Below are 21,098 nucleotides of genomic sequence, written 5' to 3' on the forward strand. Positions count from 1 at the left end.
GAAGGTGGATAAAGTTCAAGTGCTAGAGTCAGTCATGCCTAAGCCTTAGCCTGAGCAGAGACGCAGAAGGATATAAATTGTTTATTGAATAAATAGCTAAATCTAAATCAGTAAAGGGAGTTATAGATTTTCAGAGAAGGGAGTTATTTAAGTATATATACATACATATATAAATCGATATATACATAAATATATTTACTGTTTAAGCAAGCAAAGAACCACTAACACTTAAATAAGCCTAACTTACGATAAAACCGATAAAGTTAAAGCTTAAGATTAGGTAACTAAAGAGAAGGGACATGAGATATGTATTAATCGAACAAAAAGAACAACAAATATTTACCAAGCCAGAAAGACGAGAAAGTTTAACTTAATAATGCAAAATCTGAACCTAAGCTGTACATAGGAGATCCACACACGTTACATATACACCACATCCGGATATCCGACTACCAACTACCGCTTCCCCGATTTTAGGCTATATAGCTTTTGGTTAGCTCTGCGCCACCTTGAAAAACTACGCAGTCACCCCAAAATGCGTGAGTTTTTGACGTCGGCGATGAGGCAGAATACATATTTGAGGCAGAAAGTATCGTTTAATTTAACTTAGAGCAATCGAAGGCTTTTTCTCTATATGAATAAACTATATCGCGATTTTGTTGTAGCTCCACTCGCTTCACTAGTCGCTTTAGCATCCTTTTGCCGCCTTGGTTCCAATCAACTTGCCTCGAAAACGCATCAAGTACCTTCAAGTTAATAGTGTGAGCTGTAAAAATCGTTACCTGCTTGCCAAAAAGACACACGTACACGTACATACATTAGCGTATTTATATTTATGGAAAATGGAAAAGTGTAACGGAATACCAAAAATAGTTTGCAATTTACTGCGAGTTCATTTCAGATATTTTTTTGGCATTCTTTTGGGCAACATTTTGCAATGCATTCCTTGGGAGAAGCAAACATATCACTGGCCTGCAGACAGATGATGGATGGGAGCAGTTAACTTTTATAAATACAAATTAGGTCATAGGGCAGAGTGCAGAGGGATAACTATGGAGGATTATGAGACACCTAGCTATTGTTCCTATCCAGTTGTTTAGTGCTAGTTTTTTTTGCTTTCACTCATGGCTACAGATATTGAGTTGAACCTTTCCGTCCATTCATTCAGATACACACAGCTAGCTATACATAGACACAGTTGCAACTACAGATACAGATACAGATACAGATACCGACACAGATACAGATACAGATTGAGGTAAAGTTAAATAATATATTGACATGTGCATATCCATCCAAGCAGCAGCTTCCTATATCAGAACTAAACAACTTAGAGATACGTAATGAAATGCCGAAACACAGGGACAATGCATTCAAAATGTTGCTGCAAAAAAATCACAAAAAAGTCGCGCATCGAGCATTTGGGATATGAGGAGGATAACGCGCTTTAAATATTTGAGAAAAGTAAAAAACTACCAGCGAGGTTTCCAGCAACTAATTATACGATATATAAGTCAGAGGAACATACATTCAGATACATACATACATTATAGATAATCAGATTTGTAAACTCCGCTCTTCACGAACCCCATACGAACTTTTCTATGATAAAACTCTCTCTATCTCTAGACCTTTATATTGTTTCCACTGCTCTCCTTCAGCAAAACATTAAAGTTGCTTTGACTACTCAGCAATCCAGCAAAAGGACGAACAGAAACACAAAACTTCGGCCAGGTCGACGTTTTAATGCCCTTTCCGGAATCAATTGGTTTAAAACAGATACAAATTGCTGAAGAAAAGTGCTATAAGAATATTTCGTAGTGGGCATTCCAACCGTACAGTCATACCAGAAATTCTTATTAGGATTCCTATAGAATTCGTTACATTTAAGTCACAACAAAGACAAAAGCATATAGAAAATGTTAATGAAGCAAATGATATATTATGGCAAGTTATTTCAAAGGCAACCAATACAAGAAACAAAATGCTATTTACTAAGTTCAATTCGAATGACAGGCGACGTTAATACACGATACACAAGATCAACAACACGAGAATATATCATTTATTGCAAATGTTGAACAAAATTGATTAAAAAGGCAAAGGACTGCGCTCTCGTTGGGCGCCCGAACACCTTATATTGTATTTTAATATCTCGACAACAATCGAAGGTCGAGAAACGACAATAAACTGTGAAATGAATATGTAAAAACAAAAAAAAAAAAACAGAAAAGCAAAAAAACACAAAAACTAAAATTATACTAAAATTTGCGGAGAGGAGCATTATTAATATTGATGAACACAGAAACTTGAATTGTGTAAAACTAAAAACTAAAGAGAAAATTTAATGAAAAGCAAACATTTAAAGAACAAAACAAAAGAAAATTCATTAAAAATTGTTTTCTAATAAAGGAAAATGTGTGTTTTATTACAACTTTTCAGGAAAGTGGATACCATTTGGAATTCCTTTAAAATTGGCAACCATTTAATATCTCCCCTTAGTAAAAATACGGTTTTTGGGATTTTACATAAAGCGGTGGTATTTCTTTATTTACCATTGATAAACCATTTAATTCGTATATTGTATATATAAATAATTTAAACATTTATTAATTTATATTGTGAAATATAAATGTTTTGTGTATGCAAGCGCCATATCTTGGGATACTGGGCGTAACCTTACTTTCATTTACAGATTTTGCTCTGTTGCGCAAAAAAATAGACCCAGTATATAACTCAAGTGTTTATAATGTTCTTAAAGGGCATACTTAGTATCTCTTTTGGATATTTCAATTGAATAATTCTTCTTTAATTAATTGGAAATTATTTTACAAAAGTGTTCTTTCTTAATCGTTCATATCTCGTGTAGTTTAGTGCGTTTCTCAAAGGAACCAAGTTAATGACGACGTACTAAACTATATTTATGGCCTATCCACTATCGTATCAATGCTATGAATTTCTCAAGCCAACATCGGATCGTTCAAGTTCTGTGTAATGGGTGTGCTTCTCAAAATGTATTATATTACTAATCAGTCTTGACAACAAAAATAAATACGACCGGCTATAGTAATGCTCTACCAAAAGGGTCAGCAACTGAATCCATTCTTTATATTAGATATGATACCAGAGCAATTATTGACCCCGATCCAAAATAGGAGTCGTTTATCTAATTACGCGGGGCACTAAAATCAAAATCAAAAGTAAGCGGGTGCAGTGGGATGAGGTCAAAAGTCTTGTGCGTGTGAGATATGTATGGGGCGTGGCTAGTATTCATTCGTATCATACATTAGATAGTATTCATATTGTCGCTTTGTTACATTACATTTTACATTCATCTTAAACGGTAAGCGTTGAGAGACCATAGAAAATACATATGCCAAAGCCTTGCTGGGTGTCTATCCTCTATGCCGACTAGCTGAAGCATAACGTGTTGGCTAGTTAGTGCCATAAAATTACGATGTACCACTTTACAGTTTAACCTTACAATAAAAACCATAGAATTGCTGCTTAAATTCGTATGCCTTTGTTCATTCCATTTTTCGTTTGTTTGATAAGAGAAATTGCTTAGGGGAAAATACTTTGAGTGCTTGCACATGATCGAGCTATGATATTTTATTCTTTTCGCATTAATATTTGTTTAGGGTCTTACAGTTAGCTATCGATATTCATTCATATATGATATGATAAACTTTAGTTTACATTGATTACTTAAACTCGATTAGCTTATTATCTTACACATTGTATACGAGCATAGCATGTATAAATATAAATATATATTAGATTTAGATTTAGCCGTAGATGTAGGTGTAGTTTAGATGTAGATATAGTTAAGCTTCAATTCTCAATTGTTTTAGTGGGTCATCTGGGTGGCAATTAGCGCTACACACTTGAGTGGATCATCGTCAAGGCAAAGCAAACGAGGAGTAATATAATTCATTTGGGGTCCGGTAACCAGCTGATCCTTTGGAAGATTAGTGGATTTGGTATGGCTTCTCTGGGCGCCCGGAGCTGTACAAAAACCGAGAAGCTAACTTAGAGCGATATGGGATCTAGGGACTTGCGGCATTGCAAGATGGTAAGGCTATGGGTTTAAAAACTGATTGCACCACGACACTCAATACAAGTTTTAGTGTTCCATGCCGCAGAGCAATCAGACTTTAACTTATGATTTTAAGGGCTAATACATGGTGCGCAATGCTCTTTGCAATAAGTCTAAGTTCATAGTATAAATGAAGTGGGATCCCTTGTCATTCTAGTGCAGCTGGGCCGTCACATACAGTCCGCAATCCTGGTCGGAGGCCATCGAGTAGTTGGCGGAGTCGCGATCCTCCGGAATCGTGGGATGCGTCTCGTGCGGCAGCTTTGCGAAGGCGTGGTGACCAGCTCCGTAGCCCAGGTGTCCGTAGGGCGACTCCGCAGCCTTGGTCACGTGCGGCAGGCGGCGCAGGAAGTGCGGATTGGAGTAGCGCACTCCATTTGGCAGCGTGGTGTGCGGCTGCTGTTGACCACTTCCATTTCCCAGGGCCACTGAGGCATTGGCGTAGTGCATGCTGTTGGGCGTCATGAAGCTGGAGACCTGCGATGGCGGCAGTGGTGGCATACCGCCACCGCCCATGGAACTGGTCATTGCCGAGGTGGAGGCATAACCATTACCGCTCCCGGCGAGCTGCTGGCTGTGACAGCCCACCGGCAGTGGCATTGTGCTGCAGTGAGCCGTATAGTCGAACTTCTGCTCCGGCACCGAACGCTGCGGCGGCAATGTGGCACTATTGATGACCGCCGACGAGGTGGCGGCGGGATCCGCATTGAAGCTGGACATGCGCATGTTGGTGCAGCGGCCGTAGGGCTCCTCCTGGATCGGCGGCTGTGGCGGGCGAGGCGGCGGCTTGCTGTTGGCCCTTGGCCGGATGATGACCTCCAGCTCACGCTCCTCGCCCGAGTGGACGCCACTGGAGGACTCGGAGGGTGCGCGTTCCGGCGGTGAGGTGGTGTTGGTACTTTCGGTGGTGGAGGTGGTGTCGCTGCGCGGTGTCAACGCCTCGTTGGGAACGCCCGAATCGGCGCGACGCAGGCAACGGGGTGTGGAACTGGATGCAATCTGGGAAAGGGGCACAAACATAAAAATAGAGAGAGAGAGCAAGAGAGAGCGGGGAGTCAGTGAAAGTGGTGAAGGAGCTGCTGGGATAATGAGAGATTCTAGGAGATGACAGTAGGGGCTCTGCTTCAGTGTGGCCCCTCCTGCAAGTGAAAACGAAATCAAATCAAATCGGGTAGACTGCCTTTATTCCCTTCGCCCCATCCTGCTTTTCCAGGTCATCCATCAAACCGGAGCACTAATTCGGACAGTGTCGCTGCCTCTGTCCCCCCGACCATAGATCCCCAGTCCCCAGGCCATGCCCCCATGTCTGTGGCCCTGGCACTGATTTATGCTGTCTCATAACAGCAAACATAAATCTCAGGCTGCTGCTCCAGGGGCGTGACATGCTACACACCCCTACATGACGACGCATCGCCTCCCTGCAATCCCACATGCAAATCACCCAAACAAGAGCACAAAAATATCCACTATGCACTATGCTGAAGGGCAAATACACTAGCTGTGGGTATGCCTAAAAGTCTGGGAATTCGCTGCATTGTAAGGGAAACTTAAAGGCAGCATGATACGGAGATAAAAGCTTTAAACTTATTCAGTATATATATATAATTCCCAACTTAAGAACATTAACTAATATTATCAATCAGCTTGATATTATCAGGGTATCTACCTGTAGCCTTACTTATACCCACTTCCTCCACTTACATGCGCTTCGTTGGTGTGAACTGCGACCGTGACCGGAGCCAAGGGGCTGACTAGATGCTGGTGCGGATTGCCCTGCTGCTGGAGAGGATGCTGTGGTGGCTGCTGCTTCTGCTGCTGCTGGAGAGGATGGTGCTGTGGATGCTGAAGCGAATGCTGAAGTGGATTGTGGTGGTGCTCGGGCGACAACTGCATCATCTCGGGCATTGCTTGAGGAGCGCGTCCATAGATGCCGGCAGAGTGGGGCATTACCGCTGGTGGCTCAGGAACGGGTGCTCCCTTCATGGGCAGCGGTGGAGGTGGTGGTGGTGCCTGGGCCGACGGCTGTGGTGGCTCCAAATCCCTGGTGGATGCGTAGGTGATGCTGTCATCGCGCACACAGGCCAGCAGCTTGCCCTCCTCGGAGATGTTGTCGTCACTGATGCCACCCAATCCGCTCAGGTTCGCATAGTCGTGGGGATGTCCATGTGCAAAGGAATGGGCCTGCCGCTGCTGCTGTTGCTGATGCTGCTGATGATGATGGTTGGCCGGCGGCGGCGGAGGAAGTTCGTCGTACTCGGAAAGGTGGAGCAGACTTACCCCCACCGAGGTGTTGCTGACGCCCCTCTTCATGCTGCCCATGGTGATGCCCACGACGGCCCCGGCGGTGGCTGCCCTTAATGTCGCGTACTCGCCGTCGTCAACTTCCCCCGTAGCACTGGCAAAACATACCGAGGCTCCACGGCTCGTATGGCTGGAGGAGAATGGGATTCTGGTCAGTGGATGATATACTACCAAATTAAATTGCCGCCTTGTGTTGTTTGCCACGAGGTCTGTCAGGCACCTCAGGGATCAGAACGAACCCAAGGAAGGAAAACATTTTACAAATTCTGTATTTTAAAGGAATGCAAGAGAATATTTTAAAGTATTCTCCCATTGTCCGCTACAGAAATGTAAATTGTGCTCCTCCAAAGACCACACTTACATATAATAAAAAAACAATTTCTAAAATGCATTATCTTCCCTTGAATTCGTTCAAACACTGTCTGTGTTAGTTCAATGGTTTTCCAGTTAGTTAAACAAATTACCAAGGACAACAACAACAACACGGCGACATCGACAACAACAACATGTAATCTGCGAACGCTTTGTTTTAGTAGTAGTTAATTGTTAATTGAAATGCAATTCGCCCACACTCAATTAGCTAGAGTTAGTAGTAATTAAGTTCTAGTAAATCAAACAATTTAAAAATAAAATAAATAAGAATCGTTTTTAAAAAACAGGCGACAAGCGGAACAAAATAGTTTCTCATTATTATCCTTCATCCTCTATACATACATGTCTCTCTATAGATATATACGAACATATATGGATAAATCGTTTTGCTATGTTTAATTGAACAATCGTTTTAGTAGACAAACAAAAGCTTAAACTAAACGAAAACACAAAAGTGATTATATATGGTAAATGGGCGAATGTCAGAAGCACGCACGAATCGAAACTGAAGAGTACAGTGCTGGTAAATGTGGGGTAAATTAGGTGTGGCAAAACGCTGCACTAATGACTAGTGTTGGGCAATTAGTTTTCAATAATGGCTCTTCCCGAAAATGGGACGTGCAGAGGAAACACACCGATAAAGTACAAAATGAATGAATTAGCAGTCTAGGTAAGAACGAAAACACAAAATCACATGAAGTTCCTGGAAAATAGTGCTAGGTGGGTTTACTTTTTTTTTTTTTTTGGTTTTTGGCGGTGCAGTGTGTGTGTGTGTGAAGAAAAATCAAATGGAACTAGTTGCTATGGTTAGAGTTAAGAGAACGGACAAGTACGGAGCTTGGAAACCCGCAATGCTTTTGTTGTTTTGGTTGTTGGTAGCTAAAAAACGATTTTTTACCGCTTGCCATCAGTTTGTTCTTGGTCACCAATTAGTAGGACATCATCAGACGTACTCGTAACTTCGTTGAAGGTGACCTTCAGCTTGGGCGAACTGGGCGTCAGCTTGGGCCAATAGATGTCCTCCTGGGCGGCCAGTCCCATGCCCGTTCCGCCCATGCCCCCATTGATGCCCCCACCCATGCCCATTCCCATGCCCAGTTCCGTGCTGGTGGCCGTGCTCATCATGTCCGGCTTGGAGTCACCACCATTCACCGTGGTGCTGGTCGAGTTGCAGCCACTGCTGCTCGAGTTGCTCCCCGTGCGCTGGCCACTGGACATCAGGAGCGGCTGGGCACTGGACTTTCCCAGCAGTCCGCCGTAAGTGCTGTCCAATGGAGGCAGCTTAAAGTGCCAGCGCCGCTTGATGGTCAGGCAGAGCCAGATGACAATCCATAGCAGCAGGTGTGTCACTCCGACAAGAGCTGCAAAATCGAAAGGTGCAAGGGGGAAAGGTGAGATGGTAACGCTGCACAGGTAAAAGCGTAATACGGTTAAGGCGGCAATCGGCCGTATGACAGCTTAATTGGACCGAGTCTGCAGTTCGATTGTCTCGCCCCAAGTGACACTTAATACGGCTCCTTTGTCTCGTCGTGTTATCTAGCTCCCGATTACCGCTCACCCGACGACAGAGCCGGAGACCAAACAATGCCGCTAATTGGCTTAGACCACAAAACATACCTAAGACCGAGTTCAAGGCGGCCCCGGCACCCGATTACCGGTCATCTAATTATGCAAATCTAACATACTCAATCGATTGGGGAATCGGACTCTGCAGCGATTTGCTCGCTACCGCTCTATCTGAAATATCATTATCTGAAATTATCGCTTTTAAGGGGGTTGAGAAATGGAAATGTCTTGTTTCACATTTAAGTGTTCAAATCTTGATAAAGACTTAAACGGGCACGCAAATCCACAGTATTTAAATGCGTTTCCTATTCAAGAGAATGATTAACTCCAAGAAAAGATTTATTCGTAATATATGCCGAGTTTTCCAATGAGCTTTTCTAAAGGAGGAAAACAATCTCTTACGACGCCTTCCAAGTTGTGCACTATTTTAGGTTACCCCTTATCTCTTTTTTACTCACCTGCTAGGAAGGTGGGGCAGTGCAGGTTGTTCTTGTAGGTGGCACTGAGATCGTTGAGTAGCGGAGCCTTCACCACCGCCAAGGCGAGGACGAAGCACAAGGAGGCGCAGTGGGCGAAGTAGATCCAGGTTTGGTGGGTCTTCAACGTGATGATAGAGCGATCCCGCATCCGGGTGGCCAGACGTCCGTGTCCGTACAAGTACATGACCATTGAAGAGGCCAACACCAAAGCGGTGGACAAAAGATACAAAGCCAAAGTGACCACTGCATTCAGGATGAGTCCCGGCTGATGAACCGGCATGGCCTCGGCGTAGATCTGTAGCTTGTACAGATTCGAGATGCCCACATAACCCAGTATGATGTCCAGGGCGGCCACCACCATCTGGAGGCTGAAAACGCAGGCAAAGGCCTTTGAGGTATTCCAGAAAACGGCCGGATACCGAACGGACCACACCAACAGGGCGAAAAGTAGGTTCACAAACTCGGCACTGGGTGGCTGGGAGAAAATTGCCACATCGATGGGTTTATCAATGCCAAAGAAGAGCTGCAGCATTCCGGCAAAGCCATCCAGTCGGACGTAATCCTGCCCTGGCTTCGGACCGATTGGTTCAGCAGGAGGTGCAGGAGTCAGGGCGGGCACTGCCTGAAAATCACCATCCTCCAGCTCGAAGTCCTCGCTCTCTTCAGGCTCCTCCTCATTCGATTTGGCCACGAATTCGCTGGAATTTATATTGGCATCGCCGAGCAGATATTCCGGCTCGATTTCAACACCGGCAGCCCGTTTGGATATCCTGCGCTTCTGGTTCTTCGCTTTGATGGCAATGATCTTGGAGTTGGAGGCCGAGACGGGCGTCGAGGGAATCGGTAGCTCCGGCAGGACTTCGGGTCTTACGCGATGAATGCTGCTGTCGCGCGTGGTGGTTTCCTCCTCTGGAAAGCTCTCGAGGATCGCCTGCTCGTGGGAGGCCACGTGATGGCGACGCGGTGGCTGCTGTTGACGCTGTTTATTGTGATGTTTGTGGTGTTTGCGGGACTTTCCATGATGGTGATGTGCTGATTGTCTGGTAGTTGTTATCTCTGTGGGTTTAATAGTGGTGGTGGTGGTGCTGGTACCCCTTGTACTAGTTGTTGTGGCTGCAGTGGTTGTTGTCGATGTCGTAGTTGTTGTTGTGGTAGATGTTGTGCTACTGGAGCTGCTCGATGCGTCCGCTTTGCCCAGAGTTCCTAGCTGTTGCCAATTTTCCACATTTAACTTGTCGGCGTCAGAGGACGCCTTAGCCGTTGTGGTTGACGTTCCAACTGCGGTTCTTGGCGCCAACTCATCGAAATCTGGCATGATGACGGTTCCCTCTTCGCCGACACCCACACCTTCATCTCCATCATCTTCCTCGCCACGAATCGCCTCCTCCAGCTCTTGGCGCTCCTCCTCGTCGATATCTTGATTAATTAAATCGGGCACTTCAAAGTATTGGCCCTTGCCCGCATCCAGTTTATTGGCGGTGGTTGTTGTCCTGGTCGTCGCCGTCGTCTTGGCCGCCTTCCTGCCGTTTGCCATCCTATCGGGTCGCAGATCGAACAAATTGTTATTGCCCCCGGCTGGCACTCCACGGATGGCCGTGAACATGGTATCGTTGAAGTAGTCCTCCTCGTCCTGTTCCAAGCTGTTTGCGGTCAAGTTTAGTCTGCCATGCTGGTGGTGGGACTGCTGCTGGCTCGACGGCTGGTGGTGCCTGGGAAAGGGTGTGGCTCCCACCACCGACATGGCCATCAAATTGCGTCGATTGATCACAACAAAGTCCAATTCAGTGGCCCAAATTTGCTCTGGAATGGTAGAGAGCGAAAGAGAAAGATTTAAGGGGGGTTTGTGGATTGATGGCTGCTCAAGTACATAGAATTAATTGCTTTGAACTCGGTAAGGAAGGCAAGTTGCTTTCGCATCTAATTCGAATACATCACGCAGGATTACATGGTAAGCACCTGTTAAGGACGAAAGCACACACACACCACTTGCATAAACATGAGCTCGTGTAATAAGCAGGATGCTTTCCTGTCTTCCACTCGAATCCACCCTTCAGCCGTGTGGCAATCGTTAATTAAATGAGGCATCGATACTTGCACGACTTCTATAATCCACGCCCCGTTGATTATTAGACGCGGGACAATGGGCTACGCTGCTCTGCCTGAATCTCAATGAATACCAATCAAGTCAAATCAATGACGACGTGAACTGGAATGTCCAGACAATGGGGAATCTGCGCCGTATTCGCTCTGTTCGAAAGCCAAAAGAGGAAAACAGAAAACTATTTTTCCGCCAGATTCCATTTCCGTTCGATTCAGCACCAAATGGGAAAACAATGCACACAATTCCACCACGAGGCAACATGGCCGGTCAGTTTCGGAGGTCTAATTAGGCGCACAGTGGAAACATGTGTACATATACGAACCTCCGGAGCCCCCTACTATTTCACCCGATCTCCTTAAGCTATCATGCATACTTGCCCAACTTTCGAACTGATAACTACTTTGCAGTGGCTTCACTCCTGCTCAGCGGCGGAGCTTAATATTCATGTTTATTACGGTCAGACCCTGGTAATGCGATTTATTGGAGCAAGCCGAGAATTGGGGACTTTTCATCCGGGCTGGCATGCCACTCTATGTTCCTTTGTTCCACAGCAGTTCAGGAGTGGTCCAGTGGAGTCCGAAAACCAATCAGGCGAGCAGATAAGCACTAAACTAGGTTCTTAGTTTTGGGTTCTCTTCAATGAACTTTAAAGGTCATTAACCATCTGATGCTTTAAACTCTCCAGTCACACATTTGTTGTTTAATTAATTAGCGGTATTTTTTCCAAGACTTTGTTTCCAAAACTTTGATAATTAGACAAGTTTAGCCATTAATTATATATTTTACACTTAAGAATGTAATTCATTTAAAAGTTTACTGCTAAAAAACATGGCTATAAGTAAATAATTACCCAGTTTCTTGAAAGCCAATTGATCAATAAATAATCCAGACACTTCTATTGACAGCGCAATTCCTTTGGGGTCAAAACAGGTAACTTTCCTGCCCCAAAGGAGTGTAAGCCAACCTATTTTTCGGTCACAGTCTCAATACTTTCTCACCACCACAGCCCCTAATCCCAATTAAATCCGCCTCGGAGCCACGAATTTGTTTGTCTTAGCCCAGTTAAGACGCTGCTGAGCTCTGCAAAGATCCCAGAAAGCTTTCTAATTAGTTTACTTTATGATGTCGCTCATGGCATATACATACATAGCACCTATAGAATGGCCCTCTTAATAAAGGAGCGCCCAGGAAAGAAATGAAAATTTGCCAAGTTAACACTTTCATAAAATAATTTATTAGTGGAATTGCTTTAAGGACGTTTACCCAGCGGGCGGTGGGAAATAAAAGAAAGCCACTAAAAATGGGAATTGCCGAGCAAATATTAAAGACAATGGCCCGAAACGAAGGCGAAGGACGAAGTCAGACAAGGATGGGCGAAACCAACTCGAAAGCCAAGAAACACGAACCGATGTGGAATTACAACAATGGCTGCCATAATAATATGTCCCTTCTGCCATTGTCGTTGTTGCAATGGCCAAAGACGATGCTGGCGAAGCGGCAAGTGGCTCGTAAAACCGACAACACCGAAAATCTGAAGATTAACCCGGAGCTCCCCACCGCCACAGCCACCACCCATCCTCCCTCTTGATTATGCCAATGACAATAACACCAATGAGAAAAGAACGAAAACGAGCGGCCGAAAGGACGGTGATGCCGTAGATGCCGCAGCTCTGGGGATAAGAGTAATGAAAATGCGCAAATCCAACTCCGGCCACGTCGACCGGAGGCGAAGGCGGCGGTGACTTCCAGCTGCGGTAATAGTTGCGATAAGACGGGCCCCACATTATCCTGGAGTCCCCAGCACCACCCCCCACCTGCAGCTCCAGCGCGCGCTCGTTAAGTCTTTAGCATGAATAATGATAAGTTCTCCGCTGCATGCAGCTAAGCCCATGTACAGTGGTGGCTAGAAAACTAGCTACACTGCCAACCATAATATTTGATTCATTCGCAAGCTTAGATTTCCGAAAAGTAATAATAATTAATATTTTGTATAAATTTGAATATTTTGTTACTCTTTTTCCCACTGATATATAGTCTCATAAAAAAATGTATATATTTTCTACCGCTGTTGTGCCTACAACTCACACCCAACGGACAGTCAGGGGCCAATGTCTTGAGCCACTTGCGAAGCTCCCGCCGAGCAGGCCATCCACTACCACTTGGTTCTCCATCCACACAAACACACCCACCCAACCAGGAACCGCCTGGTAGTCTGAGCCACGCTGTTTAGCAGCCTTTTATGCGCTCAATATGGCACTGGACTAGACCCTACTGCTTTCCATCCGCTTTTCCCGCCTACCCCCCACCTTGCTCATCAGAATTTTCATTTGTTTTTCACCAGAGATGTCTGCATTAATTATTTATGAGTGCGGGATGGCGTATAAGTGATTTCGCCATAAAATTGTTCGTCGTAGTGATTTTTGTGTCATCTATTAATGAAATTAATTAACGAATTGCGGGCCACTTCCTTTCCGTCGCCCTTTCCTCAAGCACCTAACTTTTTTTCAGTGTTCTTTTCTGATGGCGACAACAGCTGCAAGCCGCCGGAAACTTTTTATTATAATATTTTAATAAGTCTTTTACTTTGTGATGTAAATGAGACACTTTGATGGGTCAGTGGGTAAGTGAGGAAAAGAAAATATTAAAATCTTGGAAAAATCTTTAGCTTGTTTTGAGAGTGAAATTCTATTAAATGGTAGCCACGACCGATGAACAAAATTTTAAAACAGAAACGAATCTAATGACCGAATTATCATATTTTGTTAGCTTTATCCTCTTATTGTTTTATCTTTACCACCCTAGTTTTAGAAGTTCTTCATTAGTGAATAATTAAAGGGCTTCCAAGACAAACACTGCGTATACGTAATTTCTCAAAAGTCGTTAAAGTTCTCGCTGAATTTTATGAAATGCATTTGTGGCCACTCCTTTTGATGGCTTTCTTCCCTGCAGCTTTTTATGCGAGTTCGGCGAAAGTTTTAAAAGCATTTTTTATGATTCGCCTCGCCTAATTGCAGCATCTTTCTGTGGTCCCGATATTATGCTAATATAAACTTCAGATCCCCTCGCACCCATCAGATTCTGCCAGCCAATCATGGGGCGTCAATCAAATTGAAGAAAATCTCTAATTGCCGGCTAAAATCATAATTCCCAACTTACTCGCATAAGCGCATCATCATCAACCGGGCCGACAGGCCAATCTTGGCCAGCTTAAGTCTTTAAGGATGTCAAACGCGTTGACAAATTGCAAGGGACAAAAGGGCAAGAAAAGAGGAGGAGCAAAAAACTATGGAGAAATGGAAGAAAAATGGTGAAAAGCCAGCCAGCCAGCCAGTCAGTCGAGCGTGAAAAGGGCGAAAACGGAGTCGCGAGACAAGGCATTGCACTTAGCTTGACCAGCTGGCCCCTTGACCCCGGGCCATTCCATCCATAAACTCCATTTGCACCACCACCACCGACCTTTTGGCCAAGTGCAACTTTAGCTTTGACTGCACATTTTATTTGCGCCGATGATTTTCTAATTTAGGAGCGCGGTGTGGGTGGAAAAACAATTTCCCGCCCAGCATGGATTGCACATCGACCGCCGATGGAATGTCTGTCAGCGACAAGAGATCGACTTTGTGGCACTGAACCAGCAAAAGCAGCGTATAAAAAAACTCAAACAGGAGCATCACAAACAACAAAAACGACATCGAAATTAATTGAAAAATCACACAGGAATGGCGCGGGGGGCGATCCAGCATCCAAGTCACTCAGTTAGTCAGTCAGCGAGGATTTAAACTCATCTCGTCATGGTTTTTATGATGCCAATACAACCCAATGCCCCGCTGTCGGTGCCACATTTTTAATTTAGTCCGCGTGGCAACGATGGACCGATGGACCGCTGCACCGCTGGTCGATGGCATTGTCTTTTCGTCCTGCCTGCCTGTCCAGTGATTCACTTCTGTTCTGTACTCCGTTTCCCACTGGTTCAATAAACCGGCCAACCACTCTCGACCAACTGCTGGCCGGGGACTTGGACTCCGGCTCGGCTATCCACTTTAAATGTAGTAAATTTTGATTTGCCTGCCGATGGTGCAGCTACAGCTGTAGCCTTTCATCATTGTTTCGCCCAACGTGATTTTTTCCCTTTTTTTGCAATCGCAGCTGCCATTCGTCGGCCATTTAGCGAAAGTTTTTGATGGAAAATGGTATGTGTACTTTGGCAAGCGGCTTAGCAACTTTAAATGCTGAACAAACCTTTTAATATTAAGCAGCTAAAATGTAATGGAAGTTCATAAAGATATTTTTGGATTTTAAAACGCATCTTGTTATCACGAGAAAATTCATTCAAAGATACTTTGTATCTTTTCTTCTTTTGTAGTTGTCGCTGAGAAAAATTCCTTTATCTCTGGCTAACTAAATGTAACTGAGGAAATAATAATTTAAAAGTAACTCCAGGATATGTTTTACTCTAATGCAGTTTATAAATATCTCGCGTAATAACAAGTGTTTCTTGTCACCTTCCTAGTGCAGCTGAATGTAATTGCACCGTCATTTTTTATGCCAGCCTGTCATTAACTGTGGAATTAGTTTACTGGGCTGCCAGGACGTCGGCGGCATCATGTGAGACTCGTCGATCCAACTGTACACAGAGGCGGCAGCACACGTGGAGCTCCCAGGATGTGGTATGCAAACAGATCCCGTCGATGCATCGTGGCCCAGGACTCGACTCATTCGACTGGTGTCCTGCTCACAGTTGGCCAACATTTGCACAGTTTTGGGTCGCTTGACTCGTTTCCGCAGCGATGCCGTTGCCATTGCTGCTGCCTTGTTATTAACATGGCTTATTGCAGGCCATAATAACCTCCTCCCCTGCCACTGTCAACCTGTTACCCCCGCCCTTCTCCGCCTGTCTGTGTGTTTGTGCATGTGTGTGTGTGAGTGGTGTTTGCTCCTGCGGTTGTTAGCCTGTGTGCTCGCTCGTTCGTTTGTGTTTTTGTTTGCCGAGCGGTCGGGCTGTATATGTTTGGCCAGCAGATTTCCCCAGCGATTGCCTTTGAAGCTGCTGCTCCAGCAGCTCCTCGGAATTTTTTGTTTAGCTTCCTCCGGATATTCCCCTAAGTTCACTTTGTTAAGCGTCCTTCAGAGCATCCTAAACTTCTTGGTTAAACAGTTTCGTCCTGGCCCACACATATGCCAGCGAATTTAAAGTGGCCTGCTCATTTACCCGGCTCCGGGATTTTCCCCCGAGAAGAATGAAAATTGCAGCCAATTTCAGTTCGTTTTAAGGACAATAAATTGAATTAAAACACGGAATGGCAAACGCGATTGTGAATTGATTGCATCGACAATGGAAATTATGATTGATAAAAGGCCCACCCACAATCCCATTCTTTTGCCAGGAAAAACTGCCTGCACTCATGTTCATTTTAATAGTTGTCATCAGCGACAGCGCCAGTGTCATCGCACCATCAATATGACAATGTACAACGTGGCGTATGCTTGACAACAATGAAAGCGGGGATAAACGCGATTCGTGCTCGGCAACATTGTGCATGGGTTATTCTCCTGCCCCATTGCCCCCCGGAATTTCCTTTTCCGCGGGAAGTGCATAATCGACATGCGATAAAAAAGTAGCTACAAAAGTAGATCTAAGGGGATCGAAAGTTTTACTACCCTATGGGTTTTGCCATTGAAGAGAATGTATATAAATGGCTACAAGATAATTAGTATTATTAACTATACAAAGATTGTTTCAAGTAGTTAGATTAAGCTAAAAAGTGCCGTAAAGCTGATTTGTTTCATTTCACACAAATTTCGTTAAAATTAACTAAGATTAAAGTCTAAAGTGTTGCTCGATATGGAAAAACAAATCAAGTTCGATAATCATATACAGACAAAAGTGAAATTTAATATTTGACTCAGAGCAAGACGTGCACCGGAAATGCACAGCTGCAAATAAAGCAACATGGCGTACACTTCCGGCAGCCCCATTTTGCCCCGCTGCTCTGTTGCCTATCCGCTTCTGATTTCGCCCATTCAACGCGAATCCTGTTGGTTAATTAAGCTCACCTTTTGGCAGCAATCCGTTCTCAATGATGCGAGCCTCGAGCAGCAAACGCGGCAGCAGCAGGCAGAGTGCAATCAGGATGTGGACGAAGGCCGCCGTGGGTCCGCCGTGTGTCCAAAGGGCTCGAAGGGTTCCGCCCCGCGACTCCTCCTCCAGGCCATCATGCGGCGATAGGGTGCAGCGCCGCTCCCTGGCACCTGTGGCCAATTTAATTCCGTCGTTTGCCAAGTTGCCAACCTGTCGAGTAGTCCACAAAATGCCGAATTATTAAAATGAAATGCACTACATATGATTTGGTTTTCGACAAGCTCTTTGGGCTGGAATAGGGGAAATTGAGTATATAGTTCACATATGCAAATTTGGGTGGATTTAACTAAGCAGAGCCAAGGACTTGGCAATGAATGCTTATTGATTCAACCTCGCTTTCGCTTTTCCCTCTTGCGGAAATTGAAAATTTCACTAGACCCACTCCACTTTCTGCGAAATGTGCATGCATATGCAATTTAAATTTCTCTTATTTGCGCTGGAATTATTTAGTAAAACACAAATGCTAGCAAAAAGCGCATTCTGCGTACTGAAAGATATAAGTCAAAAATACAGAAAGCAAAGCTTAAATCCGAAATTCTATGTTACTTTTTTTAATATAAATAAAAGAATTCTGTATTATTACACCAATTAAACAACTTTAAAGGGAATAACAACTTTTTATCCATTGATTCTGTTAAAAAAAATTGTAAGTTTATTTTAAAACTTATGACTGAAATCAATAAGCACTCTGCAAGGGTAAAAAAATATGGAAACAGTATTTATATATGGTTTATGTAATTTATTTCTTGTCACGGACTTATTAATAAATCCACTGATATTTTACATTGTCGCCTTTTCATTGCCGTGATTCATAACAAATATTAAACACACTTGGACCCACAATCAATTAGTATTTTGATTAAAACAATATTACTCCTTCCATGAAAGTAATGCGATATGTATGTATGTATGATTTGAATTGAATTTCAGGATGTCCAAACTTACACATTCAACCTAATTTATGCTAATTATTCGGTATGGGATATCACATTTTCTCCAACCGAATGGCACCTACCATATTCACTGAATAAATTACTCAATAGTGAATCTATCTACTGGTTTGGCATTTCGCATTTCATAATTGCCTGCAACAGGCGACTGGCCAAAAGGGACGATATCCATGGTTGACCGCACACCAGTCCAACTGCATGTCGGACAATTTGGTGTACATGTCCCTGTGGCCCGGGGCCATTATTAAAAAATCTATCCGCAAATAAAAAACTACTAGAAACAGAACATGTGTAGAGCAGAAACAAAAATGCGCACAAAAAGTGCTTTTGTGCTTGGGTTTTTAATGCATTTTTTATGCGCTCAAAATGCGAACACATCGCGATTTGAGCGACAGAGTGAGGCAAACCAAGGCATTGCGCATACGACGCGTTGGCGCATAAACAAGAGCAACAAATAAAGGAAACGTTGCACGTGACAAATGGCAAAATGCAATATTTATATACGCGCACCCATGCAATATATGTATATGCATCTATTATTTTTCCCACATAAAGTATAAAGTATATATTCCCACGCTCCTTCTACATTTATTTCCACGAGCCACAAAAACAAAATAAACGAGCATTAAAATCACGTGTATATCTACATATAAATAAAGGCGAGCGTTCGGGCTTTTAAATTAAAAACAAGCAGACATCAGAATGATGAAGGAGCAGGATCTGAATCAAGGATCTGAGCCAAAAGCACCATGAACAGCAAATGGAAACCGACTCGTTCACTTTGTTTTCCTGCGCTCCGGTTTCGTTGGTTTTGTCTCGTTGGTTTGGTTTGGTCTGGTTTGGTTTGCTTCCGCGGAGGAGCAACAATGATTGCAATTTGCAAAAAGCGAAGTGTATTCCAAGTGCTGGCGGGCTGGGGGAATCGCGCCGAGTGCCAGGCGCATAATACATTTAAATGTGCCAACATTTCGCGGCTCCTTCCCCGCAGGCAAATCATCTCTAAATCGTGTCACTGCGATTACTCATTACTCGTTCATTAACGTCTTAGATGTGGGAAAAGCCTAAGTGTCCTGGCGGGGATTAATTAGAAATGCAGGTGCAGAGGGAAACTGGTTTTATAATATCTGAATTGAATATCTCATAGGTGTTATGACATATACTTGTATATACAACAGATGTATAATTTTAGTTTTTAATTTTAGCAAACTTTAAGGATCACTTTAACGATACTCATAAACATGTGCCATAAACTGAGTGTATGCTTAGTTTTTCCGGCATTGAAAACTCCCCATTCACGTTGGTCAGCCATTTCGTTAGGGGCACTTGCCACATACGGTGTGCGGTCTATTCCGCCACCCAGTGGTTTTATTCATTCGTTTAATTTCGAATGCTGTGCAAATATGAAAGTCGCAAAGTTTTCGCATCTCGTTGTTATGGCCGTGACAGTTTGCCAGCAGCTCCTGCTCCTTTGCCCGGCTTTCCACCGCTTTTCCCTCTTTCCAATTGCCTCAAGTCTTATCGCTCGACACATACTCGTACCCGTAGGAGTTGAACGTAATTGTGGGTCTGTTGTTTTGTTGGTCCGATGGCAAAACCTAAAAAAAAACTAAGCAAAACTATGAACTTCTGGCCCTGTTCCTGTCGCCCGTCCTGATTTCGGGACTACGAGTCCTGGTTCCTGCCAGGGTCCTGATAGCCACGCCTCAATGGTCAATGTTGGGATTTTAGTTTGCAACCAATTTCTGTTCGTTGTCGTTTGTTGTTGCCTTTTATTAAACGTTCGGCGACGTGTGATGAAGCCCTTTCCCCACGGCTGTCTGTGTTTTTCCCTCCCTTTGTCATTCAGCTCGTTGGCGGTTTTTGGTTTTCGGTGGGTTGCACCTCTACCTCTCCCTACTACCCAACCCACTTTCCACCCATTTTCCTTGCTTTCCATCGCCCTCTGTCTGGTCGCTGACTGATAGGCAGCTTTTGCCGGGCTGCATTTTTTGGCGGCTCCTGATGATGTTGGTTGTGTTTTTGTTGTCGATGCTGTTCTGCCGCTTTTGTGGCTGTCTGGCCAGCGGTGAAAAGGAATATTTGCATACAATTTGTATACTCTTTTATGGCGAGGAAAGTCCCACGCAGTGATTTTTGTGACGGCTCCATGAATATTAATACCGAAATCAATGGGAAATTGAAAAGCTTTGAACCGGATTTTCCTTCTTTGTCAATTTAAATAAATAAATATTTAGAGTCACACAGCAATATTGGTTTTTTTTTAGAGTATTAGACGGAAACAGAATTGGAAAATTAATCATTTGATTCAGAATTTAAGAGGGGTTTCTTTAAAAACTTATATTGACGAATATTTAAAGTCAAAAATACAATATTGATTTTAATATATTTTATAAAATGACCATTAGGTGGAATTGCCAACATAAGCCTAGTTAACCAAATCATTTTCATACAACCAACAGTATTTCCGGTACCAAACTGATGCTCCTGCTCCAGAAGGAGTAAATCAACCCTTTCTGGGCTGTAGGTTCCATACTTAATGGCATTATGTATTTGGGAACAGAAGGGGATGATGCATAGTGGAGGACAAGTGACGCCACATGCAGCTGGCCGACTTCCTGTGATAGGATCTACGGTCAGTCTGCTGTCACAGCCAATGGACAGTCTGTGGCGAACTATGGACATCAGTCCACGCCCAATTCCCCACTCCATATGCCGGCAGCTTCCTTCCATTTCGCTTGTTTTAAAAACAAGCCAATTATTTGTGAAAACTTTCAGTTTGAGTGGGTAAAAGGGGTACATACATACATATATTGGGACGAGGACCTGGAATGACAGGAACTCCATCGCCAAGACTCACAACACCACACCAAGCGAAAAGTGGCAGGAATCAGGAATATCATACTTTGGAAAATGCTACTCAAATAAATAACTAATATAATACTATTATATGCATATATTCCAATTAGTTTCAGTTTAAAAGGAGTATTATCTTCAGGAAATTCATTTTAAGTCGACACAAGTTTGCAAACAAGGAAAATATCGGTACTTTGTTCGATTTCTCGTGTAAAAAATTATTGTTTCATTGAAGAAAAAT

The 21,098-nt window shown here is 43.8% G+C and overlaps 1 protein-coding gene across 6 annotated transcripts in view; it reads right to left on the reverse strand.

The window, feature by feature from the left end:
- Positions 1–2,774: 2,774 nt before the first annotated feature.
- Positions 2,775–21,098, reverse strand: part of LOC117142860 (protein tincar) — a 60,892-nt gene continuing 42,568 nt past the window's right edge. For 4 of the 6 annotated variants that reach the window (XM_033307112.1, XM_033307111.1, XM_033307110.1 and 1 more), the window contains 5 exons: positions 16,970–17,204; positions 8,797–10,617; positions 7,671–8,133; positions 5,801–6,530; positions 2,775–5,098 (listed from right to left, as the gene is read on the reverse strand). In XM_033307112.1, coding sequence (XP_033163003.1) covers positions 4,253–5,098; positions 5,801–6,530; positions 7,671–8,133; positions 8,797–10,617; positions 16,970–17,204 — 4,095 coding nt within the window. In that variant the 3' untranslated portion in view covers positions 2,775–4,252. Of the gene's footprint in view, positions 5,099–5,800; positions 6,531–7,666; positions 8,134–8,796; positions 10,618–16,969; positions 17,205–21,098 lie in introns of those variants that run through there. The other 2 variants (XM_033307113.1, XM_033307114.1) reach the window with 2 other exon arrangements.

The sequence above is a fragment of the Drosophila mauritiana genome, chromosome 3R (assembly GCF_004382145.1).
Source record: "Drosophila mauritiana strain mau12 chromosome 3R, ASM438214v1, whole genome shotgun sequence".
Lineage (NCBI taxonomy): Eukaryota > Metazoa > Arthropoda > Insecta > Diptera > Drosophilidae > Drosophila > Drosophila mauritiana.